Source organism: Silurus meridionalis, chromosome 28 (assembly GCF_014805685.1).
Source record: "Silurus meridionalis isolate SWU-2019-XX chromosome 28, ASM1480568v1, whole genome shotgun sequence".
Classification (NCBI taxonomy): domain Eukaryota; kingdom Metazoa; phylum Chordata; class Actinopteri; order Siluriformes; family Siluridae; genus Silurus; species Silurus meridionalis.
The window spans coordinates 3,422,501-3,444,857 of record NC_060911.1 but is presented as its reverse complement, the minus strand read 5'-3'; the positions used below and the strand labels follow the sequence as shown (position 1 = coordinate 3,444,857).

Genomic DNA, 22,357 nt, shown 5'->3' with positions numbered 1-22,357 from the left:
ACCAATAGAGATTCACGAGAGATTCCCAGTTTACCATTCATGATAAGTTACTCTGTGACGTCACAGTGCACCGTTCTTAATCAAGAGTGTAAACAATGCCAGAACACTGAGCAGCAACTGTCCGACATCACACAACCTACCGAACATTACTTAGCAGATGACAGCAAGACTCACATCACACACGATCAAATCATAAACCCAGTAAAGTTTGAGTGTTCTGAATCCTGTACCGTGTTTTTACTGACATGCTGGGGCGAGTACAATCTCCTGACTCCACACCAGACTGTGAAACCTCCCAAACCTTCCTACAATTGGTCCTTCGAGCTAAATAGTAAACCTTTCTACCATCCACTCATAAATAAAAAGGTCTGAATGACTGATATCGCAAAATGTAATTGAGTAAAAAGATATTTAACTTTGATGTAGTAATGTAGTGAAGTAAACGGGGGAAAAGCTACTTAAGTACAGTAACAAATTGCATTTACTTCAATACTGTCCAACATTGTACACAAGACACAATAAATTAACAAAAAAACAAAACACAAAACAACACAAAACTAACTGGGGCACTAACTGGTCCCAAAAAAACACTTATAATATTATGTATTTGTATGTACAGTATTTTGAATTACTATGTAACTTTATTTATTTATTATATGCATGTTATCTGTATCTTTTTTTTATTAATTCATAATTTTTTCCTTCACTGTTTTTTATTTTATATTATAAAAAAAACGTATATAAAACAATGACATATATGTATGTAATTTACTTACTCCTCCCGGTCAGCAGGTGGCGCAGTGATGCGTTGTCAGCTCTGGAGCTGCAGACTGAACCCACCGGAGAAGAAGTAGACGCATTCTCGGTCTTTCGAGCACACTGACAGGTAATTCAGTGTAAAGTCGTTTATTTTATTTATCCGGTTTTTAATAATTTGCAGTTTATTTTGTGGTCAGTAAAAAGCTCCTTAACTCGCTGTTATTTCCGGAAACAAGAGCGCGCTCTTGTACACTCACACATCGCTGCCTACTTTATCCAAAAACGCGCAGGCCGGTGAAGCTAATGACACTCACTCTGAGTAAGCGGCTTTTCATCCCACCTGCACTCCGGAAAAGCCCGCCCCCAGCTCTGTGATTGGTTACCACGTTATCGGCACCTGAGCTGGCGAATCAGCTGCGTGGGAGAATAACATATCCACCAATTGCAGAGCGTGACACGGGGTTTGTCTCTAAACGGATGGAAAATGAAAAAATGCATAATCTCAGACTGTGTTAGTTAGCTGTGACTAGCTGAATGAAGTGAACCGGGAGCAGTGTCTTTTTTAACGGTTGTCATTAGGACTGTTTATACAATAAAGGTGACAATAAGTGCTAAAACATTACAATATTTTTAGAATGGTAAAGAAAAGATATAAGACGCGGTCCCTGAGGGCGGCGGTTCCAGAGGGTCACGGTGTGATAACCGTGTATCGTGGTATCACGGTATGAAAGCGATACTAAAAATCGAATGTCAACAAAACTATTCAGTCCCTTCGGTTTTTTTAGGAAATGAATTTATTTTTTTTTTTTAACTGGATGGATCTGTTATAAGTAATTATAAGCCTTGTGACTGCATGACAATCTGACTACTTTTTATATTTATTTATTTATTCCTGTGGTGCAGCCTGACTCAAGTCCACAGCAAGAACAAGCCGTCCCCCCCTCTGTCCCCTCTCCAACATGGCTGACCCGATGGACATAGACGATTCGCTGTACAGGTAAGAAGTGAAATCGACGTGAATTCATCCCGTGTGACTGGGAGGAACGTGCTGTCTGCCTTCTTCCACATACATGAGCTCGCACTTGGTCATGATTTGATCCTGATTGTATATTCCTTCACTTGAAGGGGGAAATGGGAGAGAGAGAAAATCAGAGAGAGGGATGGGGTGGCAGATTAATTGAAGAATTGTAAAAAAAAAAACTGTTATCACAGCAGCAGCTCCATACGTAGTAGATTGAGTGGATTTACAAATGTTTTACCCGTTTCAGATCGATACTGTCATATAGACATGATATTGTGATTTGTGGTGAGAGTAGGGATCAGGTGGAGAAGAGTTGTGGTATTGTATGAGGAAGTCTGGTGTGTCAGAGAAGTATGTTGCGGTGCAGGACATGTATGAGGACAGTGTGACAGCAGTGAAGTGTGCAGTAGGAACAACAGACTGGATTAAGGTGGAGGTTAGACTGCATCAAGGATTGGCTCTGAGCCCATTCCTGTTTGCAGTGGTGATGGACAGGTTGATGGACGAGGTCAGACAGGAGTCTCTGTGGACTATGATGTTTGTGGATGATATTGTAGGGAGTAGGGAGCAGGTGGAGAAGAGCCTGGAGAGGTGGAGGTACGCGCTGGAGAGAAGGGGAATGAAAGTCAGTAGGAGTAAGACAGAGTACATGTGTGTGAATGAACGGGTGGGCAGTGGAGGGGTGCGGTTGCAGGGAGAAAAAGTGGAGGAGTTCAGGTACCTGGGGTCAACAGTGCAAAGTAATTGAGAGTGTGTTAGAGAAGTAAAGGAAAGATTGCAGGCAGGGTGGAGTGGGTGGAGAAGAGTGATAGCAGGAGTGATTTGTGATAGAAGAGTATCTGTGAGAGTGAAAGGGAAAGTTTATAGGACTGTGGTGAGACCTGAGATGTTGTATTGTGGTATTGACAGAAAGACAGGAGGCGGAGCTGGAGGATGCTGCAGAGTAACGAGGATGGACAGAATTAGAAACAAGTTTATCAGAGGGATAGTGCAGACAGTATGTTTTGGAGAGGAAGTGAGGGAGGTGTGATTGAGATGGTTTGGACATGTGCAGAGGAGGGACATGGGGTTTATCAGTAGGAGAATGCTAAAGATGGAGCATCCAGGAAGGAGGAAAAGAGGAAGACCAAGGAGGAGGTTTATGGATGAGGTGAGGGAAGACATGCCGGTCGTTAGAGGGGATCTGCTGTATGTTCTGCTGTGGTGAACCCTAACGGGAGCAGACGGAAGGAGAAGAAAAAGTGTATAGATATAAGATATATTTCTATATATTTGTATGACTTTATTGTTGACTTATTTGTTCATTTATTTTCACGCTTAGTAGTTATTTGTTTGTTGTATGAATGAGAAATTGTATGAATGGGGTTTTATTGACATAAATATGTAAATATTATGAGTCTGAGCAGTGAAAAGCGTGTGTATACGTATATATGTATATGTCAACAATGCAGAAATACAGATATTTTGTTGATTTCTGAAGATATAAGCATCTAGAATATAATTAATTTAACTTTGTTTAATATTTAAATGATCTATGCATAAATGAAATATACAAATAGATATGAAAGCAGATGAGTTACTGTCGTAGTAAATGCTATAAAAAGAGAACTGAACGAAGAAACGCAGCACAAGTTTGTTAAAAAAAAAAGGAAAAATATGCATCGGTGTAAAAATGCATAATCATTCGCAGAAAACCACAACAGTGACTAAAAACATCATCGTTTACTGCCGCTGTGATTTAATGTTCGTTCGCAACGTTTGAATTGAATCATCATTGTGTCGTGAGCGAATCACGACAGAACCGATCCAGTGCAACTGTCTAAAAGTTACAGTTTACACAATAACACTTTATTTAACTACACCATTTTTACATGATGAGGATACAGTTTTTACCTACCGCGCTGCTGTTTCACCTTCATCAGTCACACCAGTGTGTTTTGACCCCGTGCTCTTCGCCATTTTTAAGCGTTTGTGTTATCTTCCCTCACGCTAATCCCGTAACCTCAGCAGCCCAAATAAACGTATCAGTGTTCACGCTATACTAACTATCTATATGATGTGTGTGTGTGTGTGTGTGTGTGTGTAGTCGGCAACGGTATGTCCTTGGAGACAGTGCCATGCAGCAGATGGCTCAGTCCTCTGTATTCTTGAGTGGATTGGGGGCTCTGGGTGTGGAAGTAGGTAAGTAGAACAACTCGCTCTCACACACACACACTTACACACTTACACACACTTTTCCAGAGACTAAATCAAAAGCATTTGCCTCCTCTTATAGCTAAGAACATTGTCCTTGCTGGAGTGAAGGTAAGAGAGAACTTCTTAGTTCATAATGGTTTATATGTCGTGTGTGCATTGTTTTTAAAAGCACTCTCTGTGTGTGTGTGTGTGTGTGTGTGTGTGTGTAGATGGTCACATTGCATGACAGTAAGCAGTGTGACGTCTGGGATCTGGGCACTAACTTCTTTATCCGAGAGGAGGACGTTAAGAGCCAGAAGATGAGGTTTTAAGACTTTCACATTTATTCCCTAATAAAATATCGAATTCAAATGTGAAATGATTTTTTTCGAGAATCTTTAGAATTTTTGTAACAATTGTGAAATCAGAATCTTTGTCTTTCTTCTTTCTTCGTGTCTCTCAGGGTGGAGGCGGTGCACTCTCGGGTGGCCGAGTTAAACCCGTATGTTCAGGTTCGCGTATCGAATGTAGCCCTGAACCACACCACTGACCTCAGCTTCCTGCTTAAGTACCAGGTTCATATAAATTAATATCCAGCTCATTTCTCTGTCCCTTTCTTAATAACTTAAGAATTGCCATTCATGACCATATTCTGTGTTTGTGTGTGTGTTCTGTCCGCAGTGTGTTGTGCTAACAGAGACTAGTCTGAGCCTGCAGAAGAGGATTAACAGTTTCTGTCACTCTCAACAGCCTCCGATTAAGGTGGAGAAAGAATTCATAAAAAAAAAATACAAATAGGTGACGGTGTTTTTTCATTTTGTTGCCCTGGTGATAGGGAATGAGATGTGATTAATATGGTTGCGTGTTTTGTTTTTTTTTTTTCCCCCTCAGTTTATTAGCTGTGACGTGTTGGGGATTTGTTCTCGAGTGTTCTGCGATTTCGGCGAGAGTTTCGAGGTGTCTGACCCGACAGGGGAGGAGCCTAAAGAGCTGTTTATTCAGAATATCAGCCAGGTACACACGTTCAACTTACACACACACACACACACACACTCACACTATAGATACCCTTTCATCTCATTATATATGGGTACTGGAAAACGGTGTTCAGAACGCGGTGATATTGTGTGATCCAGGAGAACCCTGGCGTGGTGACGTGCATGGACAGCCGTACACACGGCCTGCAGACAGGACAGAGTGTGAGCTTTAGAGAGATCAACGGCATGAATGAGCTCAATGGCGCTACGCACCAAATTACAGGTACACACACACACACAGACTCGCGTGTAATTTATGTGTCATAAATTAATGATACAGTTATGATTAAAGTGATGCTTAAAAGTGTAGTAAATTTCAAGCATGTGCATTAATATGTATGGAATTAATTGTGTGTGTGTGTGTGTGTGGGTGTGTCTGTGTGTGTGTGTATGTCTGTGTGTGTGTGTGTGTGTGTGTGTGTGTGTGTGTGTGTGTAGTTCTTTCTCCATACAGTTTTGCAATCAGTGATACGTCGTCCTTCAGCCCGTATCTTCACGGCGGCATCGTTCAAATGGTCAAGATGCCCAAAACCTATCACTTTGTACGTGAAGCTCCTTCACAGCTGTGCTTCTGCCAAACAATAATAATGAAAAAACTGCAGATTTTGTTGAGCTTAAATGTGTTTGTGTTAAATGTTTGTGTAGGAGACGATGGAACAACAGTTACAGGACCCACAGCTTCTTATTCCAGACTTCAGTAAACCTGAGGTGCGTGTCTATAATATACAAAACTTTGTCTGTCTGTCTGTCTGTCTGTCTGTCTGTCTGTCTGTCTATGTGGCTGATCATGGTTTTGTGTATTTGTACACATCAGGCACCGCTGCAGAGCCACACCACTATGATCGCTCTGGATATCTTTCAGGAACAACACACCAGACTGCCGAATATAGAGTAAAGATGATTTATAATCCTTTTATTTTTTTCAAATTGTTATTATTTTTCATCCTGTCATTCCTGTGTCATTTTGTATCTTCTTGGTGGTGCTGCCCTCTGTAGATGTTCACAGGATTGGGACGTTTTGCTTAAGATTACCGAGGAGGTCCACACGACACTCAAGAACAAAGTGAGATTCCGTCTGATTTTTCACAGACTGATGTACAGATTAACAGTATTTTTTTTCTATTATTATTATTATTATTGTAGTAACCCTTGTGTGTGCTTTGCTTCTGTATGTGGCCAGGCGAGTGTGAACCCATCGTTTGTGAAGTGTGTGTCGCGTTGTGCACGAGGCTGCCTCTCTCCTCTGGCAGCTGCTGTCGGAGGCATCGCTAGTCAGGAAGTGCTGAAGGCTCTCACTGGAAAGTTCACGCCGCTTCAACAGTGGGTAGGTCACGTTAGATCCAGGACAGTTTGGGGAGGAATCACATATACCTGGAAAAGTCAGGTGTCCAAATACTTTTGTCCTTACTTGTATTTGCAAGGCATGTTATAAAAGTAAATACTGCGTGTGCGTGTGTGTGTCTCCATAGTTTTATCTCGATGCCTTAGAAGTGGTCCAACCTCTCCAGTCTCTTCCTGTGGAGGAGTTTGCACCTAGGTGAGTTCTCCAATTTTCTGAACATGAGCAATTGAAACGTTTTGAACATCCAGACGCTCAACCAGTCACACAGATTAGCTGTGTTTTGCTGAATACAGAAGGTTACACTTTTTAACGGAAGGCTGGTTGCATAGGTGTGCACACCCTTTCATAATCGGGGGTGTGTGTGTGTGTGTGTTTGGAATAAACCAATCCCATTCAAATAATGCTTTCATTATTCAAAATGTTTCTGGTGAGCCCCAAAATATTAAATATATACATTTATTACAGACACACAATATTTAAACATTGAGAAATCTGTGTACTAGTTTATTACTGCTGAACAACCTGTCCAATCTCACATAGTCCAAGTGTAATGTAACCGTAGAGAGTCATGTCCATTTTTTCCCGATCCTTCTTATGAACTTTATTCTTAATCTACCATGCTAAATTGTGTTTGTGTGTATGCAGGGGGGATCGATACGATGCTTTGAGGGCATGTATTGGCGAGTCCTTTTGTGTGGAGTTGCACAAGCTCCGAGTGTTTATGGTGAGCGAGACTTTGCGTAAAACATTTGTTCACTGTGCACTAAAATTAGAGCTGGATTTATTTCTATATAAAAGAGCACAGAGTTACTTTCATGTGTGGGTGTCTCCCCCTGCAGGTGGGTTGTGGTGCTATCGGCTGTGAGATGCTGAAGAATTTTGCACTGCTCGGGGTGGGACTGACCACATGTTCAGGGGAGGTATGGTCAAAGATCAAAGCGTGACACGATTACACAAAGCTTTAATGAGGTATGTGTTCTTCATGAGTTTGTGGTTTGTCTCAGATTTGCGTCACTGATCCAGATCTAATAGAGAAGTCCAATCTTAACCGCCAGTTTCTCTTCCGATCTCATCATATACAGGTGCTTCCTTTTCTGTTCATTTATTCTTTTGTTAGTTTAATTCTTCCTTACTTTTTTATCCCTTCCTCTATTTCTTTCTTACTTGTTTTTTTTTTCTTTGATTCCTTTCTTCTTTGCTTTAGCATTTCTTTCCCTCCTTCCTGCCTTTCTTTTCTTCTTCCTTTGTTCTTCGTTAAATGCTTCCTACAATCCTTCCTTCTGCTGTTCCTTTCCTTTTCTTCATCCTTTTTTCTTTCCTGTCTTAATTCCTTCCTTTCTTCATTCCTTCGTTCCTTCCTTCATTATTCTTCCCTTCATTATTTTCTTCCTTCCTTCCTTCCTCCCTTACCCTGTTTCTTTCTTTCTTTCTTCCTTTGTTCCTTCTGTCTGTACTATTTGTTTTATTCTATTATTATTGTTTTGTTTATCTTTAAGTTTACTTCTTATTTATTAAATAAATTCTTGAATAATTTTTTATTTCAGAAGCCAAAAAGCATCACAGCAGCTGCAGTAACATTAGAGATAAATCCAGAGCTCAACATAGACGCTAACCTGCACAAGGTATGTCCTGCCACGGAGGAGACCTTCAACGACGATTTTTATTCCCGTCTCAGTCTGGTCATCACTGCGTTGGACAATGTGGAGGCTCGGAGATATGTGGACAGGTAGGAGACCCTTTAAAGTTATTTTATATCATGCGAAATTTAGTCTTGTGTTCGGAAAAGGCGTTGAACTGCATGTGGCTTTGTGTCTTCACAGCCGGAGCGTGTCCAATCAGAAAGCGTTATTCGACTCTGGGACCATGGGGACGAAAGGTCACACAGAGGTCATTGTGCCGAATCTGACCGAGTCCTATAATAGCCATGTAAGTCTGTGTGTTTGTGTGAATGTGTGTTTGTGTGTGAGTGTATATTTGTGTTTCTAAATGAGTTTTATTTGTGTAGAGAGATCCACCGGAGGAGGAGATACCATTCTGCACTCTGAAATCTTTCCCTGCTGTGATTGAGCATACCATACAGTGGGCCAGGGACAAGGTCAGTCTCACACACACACACACACACACACACACACACACACACATACACACACTATATTTAACAGGGCTCTGTGATTATTATTTTGGTTCTCTTGTGGCTTGAATGAATAAATAAATAAGATACATAATATATATATAGTTTTATTATCTAAACACAGCTGTTCTACACGGAGCAGAACCCATGATTGTGTGAGTGTTGACATTCTGACATACGAGTTCTGATTTCGTTCACTTCCTGTTTAGTTTGAAAGTGCCTTCTCCCACAAGCCCTCCATGTACAACATGTTCTGGCAGAACCACGTGTCTGCTGTAAATGTATTACAGGTAAGGGAGAGGTTTAAGACCTAATCTCTTTTCTGCATCTTTCTGCTAGTGAAATACTTTTTTTTTCCTCAATCCATGGGGATTTTTTTATGTCCATCTCATTATCTGTGTGCTGTTTTTTTTTTTATAGCGGATGAAAGCTGGAGAGAGCATGGACGGGGGGTTTCAAGTCATCAAGGTGTTGAGTCGCCGCCCCACATGCTGGGAGCACTGCCTCGCCCTCGCTCGCCTCAAATTTGACAAATACTTCAAGAGAAAGGTACAGTTACAAACAACACTACTGCTGCTACAGATCAGTTCAAGAGAGTAAACAATAACAAACGCGTTGTGATGATACGGCGCATGTCTGGTCCTAAAGCATTTTTAAAGCACAGGGCTGTCAAAACGAAATGAGTAGACTTTTTAATTTTAGCTTAAACACAATAGTTAAGGTTTAACTTTTAAATACTTACACTCTTTGTGCCAGTGTTGAGCAAAAAGTCTTGTATCTCAGGGATACAATAATCCACATCAGGTTTCACTCCTGTAATGGAGATGTGTGAATCCTATAAGTAGATAAATGCTGAATTTGTCCCTTTAAGTCACACCGGGGTGTTTTTTATTTATTTATATATTTTTTTATTTAAGCCAAATTATCTATTTTGGTAATGAAATTTAAGAATTTAAGTTGTGTTGTTTAACGATGAACTCTAATAAGCGTTTAAGTTTGTACATCCTGAATTTCTAACACGTTAATAACAAGGTAATGAACCCCATACTATTGACAATATATAGTTTATTACATGTTAATAACATACACTCCTTTCTTCTTCTTCTTCAGGCACTACAACTACTGCACTCATTTCCACTGGATACACGACTGAAAGACGGCAGTAAGTTTCTCTCACACACACACGTCCCCAGGATGTGCTTAGAGTCATCAATGTGACGTTAAACATCTACTTCCTTTCTGGAGCGATTGATCCGTTTACACTGCTGTTTCTTTCTTTTTTTTCCACCCCCAAGCTTTATTCTGGCAGTCTCCCAAACGACCTCCAGCACCTATCGAGTTTGATCTCAAAGACCCGCTGTGAGTGAAAGCGGAGTTCTCTTCCATGTTTAATGAAAAAGAGGAGTTTAAAAGCCAAATGTTTGACATTTATTATTCCTATGCTCTCATGTCATCTTCAGGCACTTTGGTTTCGTGGTCAGCACGGCTCGACTGTTCGCAGGAATTTACAACGTTCCACATTCTGAAAAGGTACAGTGTAAGAAACGTCTTGTCTTATTTGGTGTGGTCTCCAGGGAGACGGTTTTGAGGGAATTTTCTGACTTATTTTGAAACTAGAACCTGACGTACGAGGCTGTGGCAAGCGTACTGACTGAAGTCACCATTCCAGAGTACAAGCCGGCCGAGAAGGTAGTCACTCATACCTTATAGATTATAAATACAATAAATAGATTACAAATCTTTCATTTGGATCAGTTATTAAAGTCTCAGGATTTCCTCTGTAATAAAAAAAAAACTGGATGCTGTCCAGATGCTATTTATTTTTTCAAAACAATTGTCACAATAAAAAAATAGCTAAATAGGCTTTATTGTGCGTGTGTGTGTGTGTGTGTGTGTGTGTGTGTGTGTGTGTGCACATTAATGTGTATATATTTTGTGTGTTAGCATATAGAGACGGATGAAATGGCGAAAAAGCCTGATCAGATGAAGCTGACGGTGAGCAGCGAGGAGGAAAGGGAAGCCATATCACATCTGGAGGAGGCCATCACATCTGGTTTTCGACCAGGTACATACACATTTCACATGCTTTTTTGTTTCCGAGTTACAAAGCTGTGAATGACAAAGCTGTATCTGCTGCCGAACAGTACGGAAGTCCTGAAATCTCGACGTAACACACATTGCTTCCTCGTGATCACAACAAATGTGTTCTAGAGGCAGCAGCATCACCACATCAGGGATAATACAAATGGTTATGGTTATCATCTATGATGCTGCTTCTAGAACATACTTTTATGCCGAACGCACAGAAAAATGAAGTCGTGATCACGGAAAAGTCATGAAAAAAAAAAAGATTATAATGCATGGCCAATTTTCTAGAACAGACCTCCAATCTAGAGGCCTACACGAGACTATTTTCTTAATCCCGCTCCCGCTGAATTTCTTTATATTTTATTAGCCTTGAAACAAATTATAAACAACTTTCAAACGAATCATTATAACTAGATCACCGCCCGATCCTCACGTTGATCGTCTCTCCCTTCTTCTCTCTCTCTTTGTCATGTGCACGTAGAGGGCTTTCATATGACACCGATGCTCTTTGAGAAAGATGACGACTCAAATGGTCACATCGATTTTGTGGAGACGGCATCAGCCCTGAGAGCTCGCATGTACTCGATCGAAGCTGCCGATCGGCTCCAGACCAAACGAATCGCCGGAAAAATCATCCCTGCCATCGCCACGGCTACCGCCACCGTCGCTGGATTGGTAAGCTCTTTTCTCCGTCTCTTTTTTATTTGATATAAAAATGGTGTCTTATATTTACTGACAGAGAAAATCAGAGAACCCCAAAAAAAACTGCACACCAAATTTGCCTCAGCTGATCAGCCTCATTTGTGTAGATTTCAAAGAATGGGATTTTTCATTGTATCAAGTTTATTTTATCTTTTAATACCTGCAGGTGGCACTGGAGATGATTAAAGTTACAGGTGGTTATGGCTTCGAGTCGTTTAAGAACTGCTTCTTCAACCTGGCCATCCCTGTTGTGGTCCTCACAGAGACGGCTCGGGTCAGAAGGACGCAGATAAGGTAGGAGAGAGAGAGAAAGAGAGCGAGATTTATGAATACCATGCATCTTTTTTTATTTGTCTTTTCCGTATTCATTTTGACTTATACCTCCCTCTCTCTTGTCAGAGACGACATCTCTTTCTCTATCTGGGATCGCTGGTCTGTTGTAGGACATGAAAATTTCACCCTGTCTGATTTCATCAATGCTGTCAGGGTACGTCCCATCACAGAGCCTTGTTCTTTTTTAGGAATTTTCAGTGTCAGAGCTTCACCACAGTCAGAGGTATAGATGGGATTTGAACTCACAACCTTCTGATCACTACAGGAGCATCATTTCCTGTTTTATAACAATAGTGATGTACACCAGTTAAAAAAAAAGGGTATAAGGTGAAAGATGCAAGCAGTATTTATGGTAGTAGAGTTTGTTTGAATAGTAATAATCTAATAGTAATAGTAATAGTAATAGTAATAATCTTCTAGTAATAATTATTAATAATAATTGTAATAATATTATGGTGCATATTGAGACAGCTCTGGTTTACAATCTTCTAGTCATTAGGGTAGGACTCTGACTTTATTTAGATATGATTTGGAGGAACAGATTGTGTATGTAAAAAAAAAACAAAAAAAAGGCATGGTGTTGAAGTATGGAATGGTTGCCATGTTGGTTCCTTTCACATGGATTGAGTCTCCAACCATCTCTGCTCCAAAACAACCCTAGAAATTAAGTTTGACTGTGGGGGTGAGGCAGCCTGCTGACATCTTCTCTCATGTTCTCCATCTTACACAAGTTCTACTGTTATAGACAAAAATGTCCAATTTGGTGTTTTTGTTTGTTTTTGCAAGGTCGCCTAGAAACAAAGGGAACATGCATTTTTCTGCTTTACTGATCAGCATTGTGGTGATTTCTAAAGTTTGTGTTTTGTTTCTCAGGAGAATTATGGGATTGAGCCCACTATGGTAGTTCATGGAGTGAAGATGCTTTACGTCCCCATCATGCCGGGACACAGCAAGAGACTGAAACTGACGTAAGACTCGCACACAATAACTCTTTCACAAACACTGCATTCCGACAGGACCCATCACATTATAAACACCCCTCCCCCTCTCTCTCTCTCTCTCTCTCTCTCTCATATCTGTGCAGTATGCAGAAGTTGATCAGGCCTTCAGCAGACAGGAAGTATGTGGACCTCACTGTGTCTTTTGCCCCAGAGACGGACGGGGACGAAGATTTGCCCGGTCCTCCTGTTCGCTATCACTTTAGACATGAGGATGGCAACAAGGCCTGACACACACGCACACACGCGCACACACACTGCTATTACACCTTCCCCTGTGGACCACTAGTGGAGTAGCACTTGATCAATCTGTACATAGTAAAACTTTTTTTTTCTTTATTTTCTACGGGTTCGTAATTTTATTGCATAGCTACGTCTGTGCCGATGCCTTAAGAAATATTGTGTGTCCATGATGTTGGTGATTTATTATATATTATTGATCTCACAGTCGAGGGAAAACAGTGTTTACACTCCTAACTTAAGGCTTACGATGACTAATTATTTTATCAGCGCAGACGCAGAAATCTAGCAGCATCCAAGCTGATCGCTTACGACGTAATGTTTCTTCCTTCTATCTGTCCTTCCTTCTTTCTTTTCTTCCATTATGTTTTTTTGCTCCTTTCATCCTTTAATTCCTCCCTCCTTCCCTCCCTCCTTCATGTTTCTCACATGCCTTCTTTCCTTCCTACATGTTTCTTACTGATTAATTCTAAGAAAATCTCCAGTTCTCCAAACCCCTCTCCAGAGGCATCGAATCATTGAGTCAATAGATTTGCTCACGGTTCTTTTCGGATCCGCATCAAAAATCTGCTCCAGTCTCCGGGAGACGTCACAACACCAAATCCGAGAACTCCAGTTTGACCACTTGCTCAAAATTTCCAGATTGCTGTGATTTGAATTTTTTTTTTTTTTTTACTTCAAATCATGTAGCACACAAGACCTGAAAAGGAAGTGAAGAAGAAGCGAGATTTTCTTGCTTGTTTTTATTTCTAACAACGAAAAAAACGACCCGGCGTTTTTTTGTTTGTTCTTTTTTTTTTTTTCCTGCAAAATCCGTAACCAGGAGGTCCTCTGTATATGTGACTAAAATGATGTCAAACATTTCACAAGTTAAAACATATAAAAATAACAAAGTTCTGAAATCATGAACGACTGTGACGGGCGAATGCAGCTGAACTTCTAATCCAAAATAAACTTTTCAACCATGTTTCAGTGTGACGGTGGGTGAGTTTTTGTTTAAAATTCTTTGGTTCAGAAGAAGAATTTACACTACATGGACAAAAGTATTGGGACACCTGACTTTTCCCAGCCAAAGTGAATAGGATGCTTTTTGGATGGGGTAGAATTAAATTCTCCCTTCACTTGAACAAAGAGACAAAAACCTGCTCCAGCATGACAATGTCCTGGTGCACGAATCCAGCTCCATGAAGATATGCTTTAGATGAGTTGAAGCAGATCCACAAAATCTCTACAAAATCTAGTAAAACATTTTCCAAGAAGAGTCAAATTTATTATAAAAGCAAATGGAGACTAAATGTGGAACAGGATTTTCAAAACAGGAAATCCTCAACACCAATCTTGTGCTCTGGTGTCCACAAACTTTTGTCCGTATAGTGTAGATTTATATGATGGTTACTTATGGGAATAAAAGGACATAATCGGGTGTGTAAAGAATAAAACGTGGTAGATTTGAACAGAAATCTCTCCAGCAGTGGAAATCAAAGTTCAATGTTAGTTTTTTGTTTGTTTTTTTACACCACCCTCAGTAAACTTGAGCTATCTTAATTGAACATTAAGTGTATTGTAGCCAAGACTTTGTATAGATTAAAATCTTCCCAACGATCATATTAATTTGTTTATGATGAAATAAAATGCTTTTGAAGTTTAGAGCGAATGCACATGTCAGGTGCATGCATGTGTTGGTGGGATCAGAGTTCACCCCAGTCACTGAGGAACCCTACAGCAGATATGCCTTTAAGCCTCTAATCCAAATATCTGATAATCAAACAGTTTAATTTCCAGTGCTGGTGATTTATATTTCCTCTAAATGCTTTCAGAACCAAGAGAAGTTGTTGAGAAGGCACAATTGAGTCTACTATCACAGTGTAGCCCAGTGTTGCCGCTTCCTCTGGTTCTCACGCACGCACACACACACACACCAGAATAAGGTGAGGTGTTGATTTTGGTGTGTTGCTGCAGATGAACAATAAACGCTATGCCGAAGTGCTTTCTTCTCTCAAAAGAAACCATGAGTTCAAAGCCTGCTATTAATAGAAATAGCTCTTCAAAGATTTTAAAAACGTGTGTGTGTGTGTGTCTGAGTGTGTGAGAGAGAGAGAGAGAGAGAGAGAATGCAGCATGCTATGATGATCATGCCTGCCATCAGGTTCCATGATTAGGCCTCCCCTCAGCAGAGACGTCTTCCGATCAGATGTATGTATCTTGGTAATAAGCCCGTTTATATTTACACAGTTGTTATGAACATCTGTAATGCCAGGAAATTGGTGTAAAGTGTTTGTGTATTACTGAGCTTTAATGGGAAGTGTTATAGTGCATGTGCCAGATATTTCGGAAGTTTCCAGCAGGGGGCAGCACATGGTTCACACAGTTTGATCAGGGACCCCAGAATGAAGTTCAAGTCTTGAATTATTTTTTTGTCACATTTTGTGTTGTCAATGTGAAGCAGCGTATTTCTGAGTGTAAAAAAATCAGATAACAGTAACTAATAACCCATTGATCTGTTGACTGGCACAGAAACTTGCAGTCTGACTTGCATGGAAACAAAACATTTATGTGGATTTGTACAAATGAAGTGTTTTGATGCTTCAGGATATTATATTGATTCTACTGTGAGCAAATGAATGCAGAATTGATCTCACTGTAAGCCCCAAACCTACATCACAAACTCCACAGATTCATTGCCTTTAACATAATTGACCCTAGTGCCCTATAGACGTTATATTATAATTATCTATGTATATATCAATGTCAATGAAGTGCTCTCTTTGTTGGATTGCAAGACACGCCCACTCTGAACTGCTCTCATTTCCAAATATGGACATGTTCTGGACTTTGCAGTCTTTCTGGAAGTAGGTCTTGTGTGTTTATATCTGTGTTCATGTGTTACAGTAGAGAATATCCCTCACACACTCTTTGTGTGTGTGTGTGTGTGTGTGTGTGTTACAGAAAGTAGGTCGTCTCTGTGGAAGCTGGTGAACACTGGACTGGATCTTTCTACTACTAGACAACCTGCCGGCTCAAACTTCGGCTTCAGCTGCATTAACAAGAGCCAGAGAGAGAGAGAGAAACGTCAGATTAGGAAGAAGGACAAAGACAAAGCTAGAACAGATTAAGCTCCACTCTTCTGGCAAGATGTTCCACTCGTATTTTTTTTGGAGATTTGTTCTCATTTAGTCACAAGCGAGTTAGTAATGTCAGATACTGCTGTTGATGAGGTGGTGCAGGTTTGGATCTTCTAGTTCAAGTAAAGGGAAAATATCATGTTCCTACATCTGGGGACGTCCTGTACGATTGTGTGTCTTCAACTTTGTGAAAACAGTCTGAGTAAGAACCACAAATGGCTGGAAAAGTCAGGTGTCCCAATACTTTTATCTATAAAGTGTATCTTATCTGTTGTGAGTCAGTACCTCTAGTTAAAAGCGAAATTACCACATCGAACAAAACACAGCAATGAGCTAATCAGGATCGTTCAGTCATGTTTCTCACTAACGCCATTTCTAATCCATAATATGTGGATGATATATATCTCATCCTGACACCATGAGGTAGAAAAGAAGAGCAGTGACACTATAAAGTGTCAGTAAAATAATGAAAATGCACATATATTGTGACAGTGCAGGAATTCAATTAGGCCTTCAGTGTAAACTGAACCTAGCCTATGGCAGTCTGGGGTCAGAGGTCATGCATGTGCACACATACTAACACAAAATCCTAGTCCCTACCCCCAGCTGTGAGCAACCCGGATAGAGCAGAAGTTAAAAAAGAGCACAGATGGTTAATGATATCATACCCCCCTTTACAGGACCCATGTGTGGCCCAGTTCTATTTAAACTACACACACACACACACACACACACACACACTTAATCAGAAATCACATTTTAGTTATTCAATTCGATGTATCATTAGACTACATGAGGCAGTGTAGGAGTTTGTATATGAGCACTCTTAATAGGAAACTTTGAGTGTATTTAATCGTTTGCAGGAGCGAGTGGATTCAAAATTGATTATTCAGAATAAACAGAATAAAACCAGCAGGGAACAGTGGGAATAGTACTTTAAAGAGCTCGGTGTTTGCTGAAGGCTAACAGTTCTGCACACTTGGTCTGTTTATTTTCCTGTCTTTGCTCCAGGCCAGGTTTTCGGGTGTGTCTCAAATCAATCTCCAACAAAAAAACCTTGAAGTGGCTGAATTAGGTGTGTTTTTGTTTTAATTAATTTAGATAAAAGACCTGGAAGATCACTTGGAAATAACTACGTGGATGAAGGAAAAACCCATCCAGCCATGTCAAGAACATTCTGGAGGAGGTTCTTGAGACATATCAGAGAAAAGTGGTAGTGCAGTGGTTGGACTCAGGGTGTTAGCTCAGGCATGGGACTTTGGATCAGAAGGTCACAAATTCAAATCCCATCACCACCAAGGTGCCACTGCGGGGCCCTTGAGCAAGGCCCTTAACCCCCAGGTGTAATTCGCTCTGGATAATGGCATCTGCCAATTGCCATCAATGTAAATATAAATATCATTGTCAAAGTCTACAATCAAGAATCTCCTTCATGAATATAAACACAAAGGCATGGCAGATTAGACTACTACAAACATCTCAACAAGTCTTTCCAGTTGTGAGACTATATTTTTTAGCAGACAAAACTAAGATTAACTTGAAGAAAATGAAGAAAGAAAGAAAGAGCTTACGATCCAAAGCGTATCATCTGTCAGATCAAACCACCACCTCGGAGAAACTTTCAGACGAAGCACGAGTCTGTTTTTAATCCAAATTCATAACAGGTTTGAAGTGATGATATTTTGAGTTTGGTTTATTTGTGATGAACAGGGTTTCACTGCCACTGTAGAATAATTCAGATACTGAGGATCAATGAAAGGATGAAAGAAGGTCATCTATAACTGTATGATGTCATATTAACGATCTGTAATAAGCTATTATAACAGCAAACACCGGGTTGGATTGAGACCCCCCCCTCTCTTTTTTCTCTACCTTTCTCTGCCCCCTCTCTTTCTCTCTTTCTTTAGTTTTACTCTTCAATCCTCAATTTAATGTGCTCTCTTTCTCTATCATTCTCTCCCTTTCTATTTCTCTCCCCTCTCTCCCCTTATCTCCCTTTCTATTTCTCTCCTTCCTCTCTCCGTTCTTCTCTCTCTCTATCTCTCTCTCTCTCTCTCTCCCCTTATCTCCCTTTCTATTTCTCTCCTTCCTCTCTCCGTTCTTCTCTCTCTCTCTCTCTCTCTCTCTCTCTCTCTCTCTCTCTCTCACACACCTTATCTCCCTTTCTATTTCTCTCTCTCTCTCTCTCTCTCTGTTCTTCTCTCTCTCTCTCTCTCTCCCTCCTTATCTCCCCTTCTATTTCTCTTCTTCACTCTCTCTGTTCTTCTCTCTCTCTCTCTCCTTATCTCCCTTTCTATTTATCTATCTTCCCACTCTGGGAAAACAGACACGGGTTGGGCGGGTTCGGGGTTTAAAAGGGGTGGGGGTGAGGAATGAGCGCTTCCTGTTGGCTCGCGCCCTGATTGGCGCGCGCGCTCTTCCTGCGCGACATCTGGAAGGGAGGAGAGACAGAACAGGAGAGAGAGAGAGAGAGAGAGAGAGAGCGCTAAAGGAGAGAAACAGCGCTATAGACTCCTCAGGTAAGCACTGTGGTACGTTCATAAATGTTTTATAAAGATATTGTAATTCGTATTTGTTATAATTCATTATTAATAACGCGGTTAAATCACTGTACTTCTGAGAGGAAGAAAAAAAAAAACGGTTTTCGCCCTTGAGAGAGCGCGAGCGCGCGCGAGCCCCAGCACAGACCCCCTTCAGCTGTTCGACGGGTTTCTCCGATTAGCATCATGCTAACATAAAGATTCAAAGGGTGGAGTTTGTGCTGAGGAAAAACAATATATATATATATATATATATATATATATATATATATATATATATATATATATATTTATTATTATTATTATTTTTTTATTATTATTATTATAATTATTATTATTATTATATATAAATATCGACCGAACCCCATTTTAGCTCCCTTCCCCAGACTGTGGGCAAAATCCAATGGCATGTGTTTATACCCATATATTCTCCTGTACAGACAGAATGTAGATCATAAATGCTAAGTGTTCTGCATGCACAAGTATATTAGAGATTAAATGTAAGTAGATATAAAACATAAAGGCTGTATTTTGATTTCATGTGGGCTGTTTTGGGTTAATGCGGCACCGCCATGACACGCATATTAAGCAAAAAGGGTTTCTGGAGAAAACTACTTCGTCTTCATCTCCTTTTTTGTCCTTCTTCTCCTTCGGTAATTGCTTTCAGATTGAGCAGAAAGAGTGTGTGGATTTGTGGTGCCTGTGTTTCAGCCTCATTTCACCTCGTGTTTACGGGACAGAGAGGAATGTATAGATTTCACGGAGCTCGATTCTGATTGGCTGATCGCCAGGGCTGAGCTGATTAATATTCATGAGGCTATAAAGTGCACGTGTGAGTGCCTATGTACACATGCATGTACACCCTATATGGACAAAAGTATTGGGACAACCGACCTTTCCAGCCGTATGTGTTTTTTTCCAAACTGTGATGACTTTGGCATGGAATTTTCCCGTCGCTTCAAATCGGAGACCAAAACCTGTTCCAGCATGACAATGCACCTGCGCACAAAGCTTTGCATGGGTTGGAGTGAAAGATCTCCTGCTGTCGAGCTACTGAACGCCATGAATGTGACTGTGAACGCTGACTGATCTAGTGGAACATCTTCAGAAGAGTGGAGAGTATTATAACAGCAAATGAGGACCGAATGTGAAATTGGATGTTCAAAAACCACATCTCTGTAACCTAAAAAAAACTGGTGTCCCAATACTTTTGTGCATATACTGTATTTTAGAATCCTGAATGTGAAAGTGGTTACAATTCTTCACTTTGTTATGAAATTAAATAAATAGTCTTCGATGTTTGGCTTTTTAAATGCATCTGGAAAATATTCAGTTGTATTCTTTGTGGCTTTTATGCGATCCATTACCCTTTTTTTTCTTCCTCATGATGTTCGGTGTAAAATAAAGGATCCCAGACAGCCACAATAAAGGTACAACTTTAGAAAACAAAGCCTCTTTGTTCCTGCACTGCACGATGATGCAACAATCGAGGAAACAATACGTTAAAACTCCAGTCTGTGGATAGATTTTGTGATTAAACTAATACAATGTGCTGCTTTAAAAGTGTTTGCAGCATTATGTAATAAATGATATACGAATGGTATCCAGAACTAATTATTTAGACTTTTATTTAACTAACAAGCAACCTGGAAATAATTAGGGTTTTTTTGGTCAACCATGAGAACCATAGTGTTAATTAAAAAGGAAAAGATTTCCTGAGGGTTTCATGAGGTTACGGTTTGGCTACATGAAAGAACCTTTGCTCGGCACTGGTTAGTATTAAAACCGTACACTATATGGACAAAAAGTATTTAGACACATTACTTATACAACTACTCAGTTGTATAGGATGCCTTTGGATGCAGTAGCATGAAATTATCTCTGTACTTGAATTTAGAGACCCAAACCTGTTCCAGCAATGCCAATTGCAAAAGGGGACCAAATGTCGAATGGGAATCACATGAGCCAACATGGTGCAACATCAGATTCTTGTTTTTTTTGTTTAGATTTGGAGCTGGATTTTTTGCTCAGTGGAAGCCTTTATTTCTCAAATTTTAATAAAAGGAGAGTCTGGTGGTAAAGACTAGCTGATGATGAAGAGTATGTGATCATGCAGCACATTGTGTTCTTGACTTTCACTAATATTTCCAGTCCATCATGTGATCTATCATGTGAAAGATATTGTTTTGTCAGATCAGAGTTGTTATTTTCTGTCTAGATTTAACTGTTAGGTTAATTTATTACTGACGGCAGGAGAATCCAAATAGTGGATTTATGCTGCATGTTATTTTGCTCCATTTTCTTTGTGTTTTTAAACAGTTAAGTTTTAAAGATGCTGGTTAATCAGTCTAGGAAATTATTTTCTGATGGATTACGTTAAACGTTGATACACATAGCTACTGTACAACTTTACACACTCATGCACATAGATACCATCTAACTTTACACATAGCTACTGTAAACTTTTACACATAAATACACAGATACCATCCAACTTTACACATAGCTACTGTACAACTTTACACCCTCATGCACATAGATAGCATCTAACTTTTCACATAGCTACTGTAAACTTTTACACATAAATACACAGATACCATCTAACTTTACACATAGCTACTGTACAACTTTACACACTGATGCACATAGATACCATTGAACTTTACACATAGCTACTGTAAACTTTTACACATAAATACACAGATACCATCCAACTTTACACATAGCTACTGTAAACGTTTACACATAAATACACATAGATACCATCCAACTTTACACATAGCTACTGTAAACGTTTACACATAAATACACATAGATACCATCCAACTTCACACATAGCTACTGTACAACTTTACACATTGATGCACATAGATACCATCCAACTTTACACAAAGCTACTGTAGAACTTTACACACAGATGCACATAGATACCAGCCAATGTTACACACAGCTACTGTACAACTTCTCACACAGATGCAAATAGATACCATCCAACTTCACACATAGCTACTGTACAACTTTACACATTGATGCACATAGATACCAACCAACTTTACACATAGCTACTGTAGAACTTTACACACAGATACACATAGATACCAGCCAACGTTACACACAGCTACTGTACAACTTTACACACAGATGCACATAGATACCATCCAACTTCACACATAGCTACTGTACAACTTTACACATTGATGCAGATAGATACCATCCAACTTTACACATAGCTACTGTAGAACTTTACACACAGATGCACATAGATACCATCCAACGTTACACACAGCTACTGTACAACTTTACACACAGATGCACATAGATACCATCCAACTTCACACACAGCTACTGTACAACTTTACACATTGATGCACATAGATACCATCCAACTTTGCACATAGCTACTGTAGAACTTTACACACAGATGCACATAGATACCAGCCAACGTTACACACAGCTACTGTACAACTTTACACACAGATGCACATAGATACCATCCAACTTTACACATTGATACTACACACAGATGCACATAGATACCATCCAACATTACACACAGCTACTGTAAACCTTTACACATTAATACACATAGATACCATCCAACTTTACACATAGCTTCTGTACAACCTTTTTAAAATATATAAATAAATAAAATATATTAAAACTTGTATAATATTTTTTGGACATGATTATTTTACCTCAGTGATGCATTCTTTCTATCTTGTTTCTATCTTGTAAAAAATTGCCAGTCAGTTGCATGCTGATTATGAAAGGGTTTAAAGAAACGTAGAAGGATTTCGGACGAGAAGTCCGAGCTCTCATTAGTCCAGCGCTAGAGTTCAGTATTTTCTTTATTATACATCATAAAGTGA

At 39.9% G+C, this 22,357-nt stretch overlaps 2 protein-coding genes across 8 annotated transcripts in view; both read left to right on the top strand.

Moving 5' to 3' along the window:
• Positions 1-782: 782 nt before the first annotated feature.
• Positions 783-13,793, top strand: uba6 (ubiquitin like modifier activating enzyme 6). 3 transcript variants are annotated; one of them, XM_046842806.1, is made up of 33 exons: positions 783-886; positions 1,663-1,756; positions 3,867-3,961; positions 4,056-4,084; positions 4,186-4,280; positions 4,419-4,530; positions 4,637-4,717; positions 4,847-4,969; positions 5,092-5,215; positions 5,431-5,534; positions 5,638-5,700; positions 5,807-5,883; positions 5,989-6,055; positions 6,173-6,316; positions 6,462-6,529; positions 6,980-7,058; positions 7,174-7,254; positions 7,339-7,416; positions 7,879-8,060; positions 8,155-8,260; positions 8,340-8,429; positions 8,675-8,755; positions 8,886-9,014; positions 9,576-9,627; positions 9,761-9,824; positions 9,926-9,995; positions 10,083-10,154; positions 10,410-10,530; positions 11,035-11,228; positions 11,422-11,549; positions 11,655-11,742; positions 12,462-12,556; positions 12,673-13,793. In XM_046842806.1, exons 2-33 carry the CDS (start codon positions 1,719-1,721, stop codon positions 12,815-12,817), a joined length of 3,075 nt encoding a protein of 1,024 aa, XP_046698762.1. In that variant the 5' UTR covers positions 783-886; positions 1,663-1,718; the 3' UTR covers positions 12,818-13,793. The 3 variants fall into 3 exon arrangements, with proteins under 3 accessions (XP_046698762.1, XP_046698764.1, XP_046698763.1); XM_046842808.1 differs by lacking the exon at positions 783-886 and adding an exon at positions 897-1,078; XM_046842807.1 differs by lacking the exon at positions 783-886 and adding an exon at positions 1,097-1,220.
• A 4,530-nt stretch (positions 13,794-18,323) lies between these two features.
• The window catches only part of apbb2b (amyloid beta (A4) precursor protein-binding, family B, member 2b), a 35,296-nt gene continuing 31,262 nt past the window's right edge, over positions 18,324-22,357 (top strand). For 4 of the 5 annotated variants that reach the window (XM_046843265.1, XM_046843264.1, XM_046843263.1 and 1 more), the window contains exon 1: positions 18,324-18,467. The gene's annotated coding sequence lies outside the window, so the exon portion shown is untranslated. Of the gene's footprint in view, positions 18,480-22,357 lie in introns of all 5 variants that reach the window. The other variant, XM_046843262.1, reaches the window with a different exon arrangement.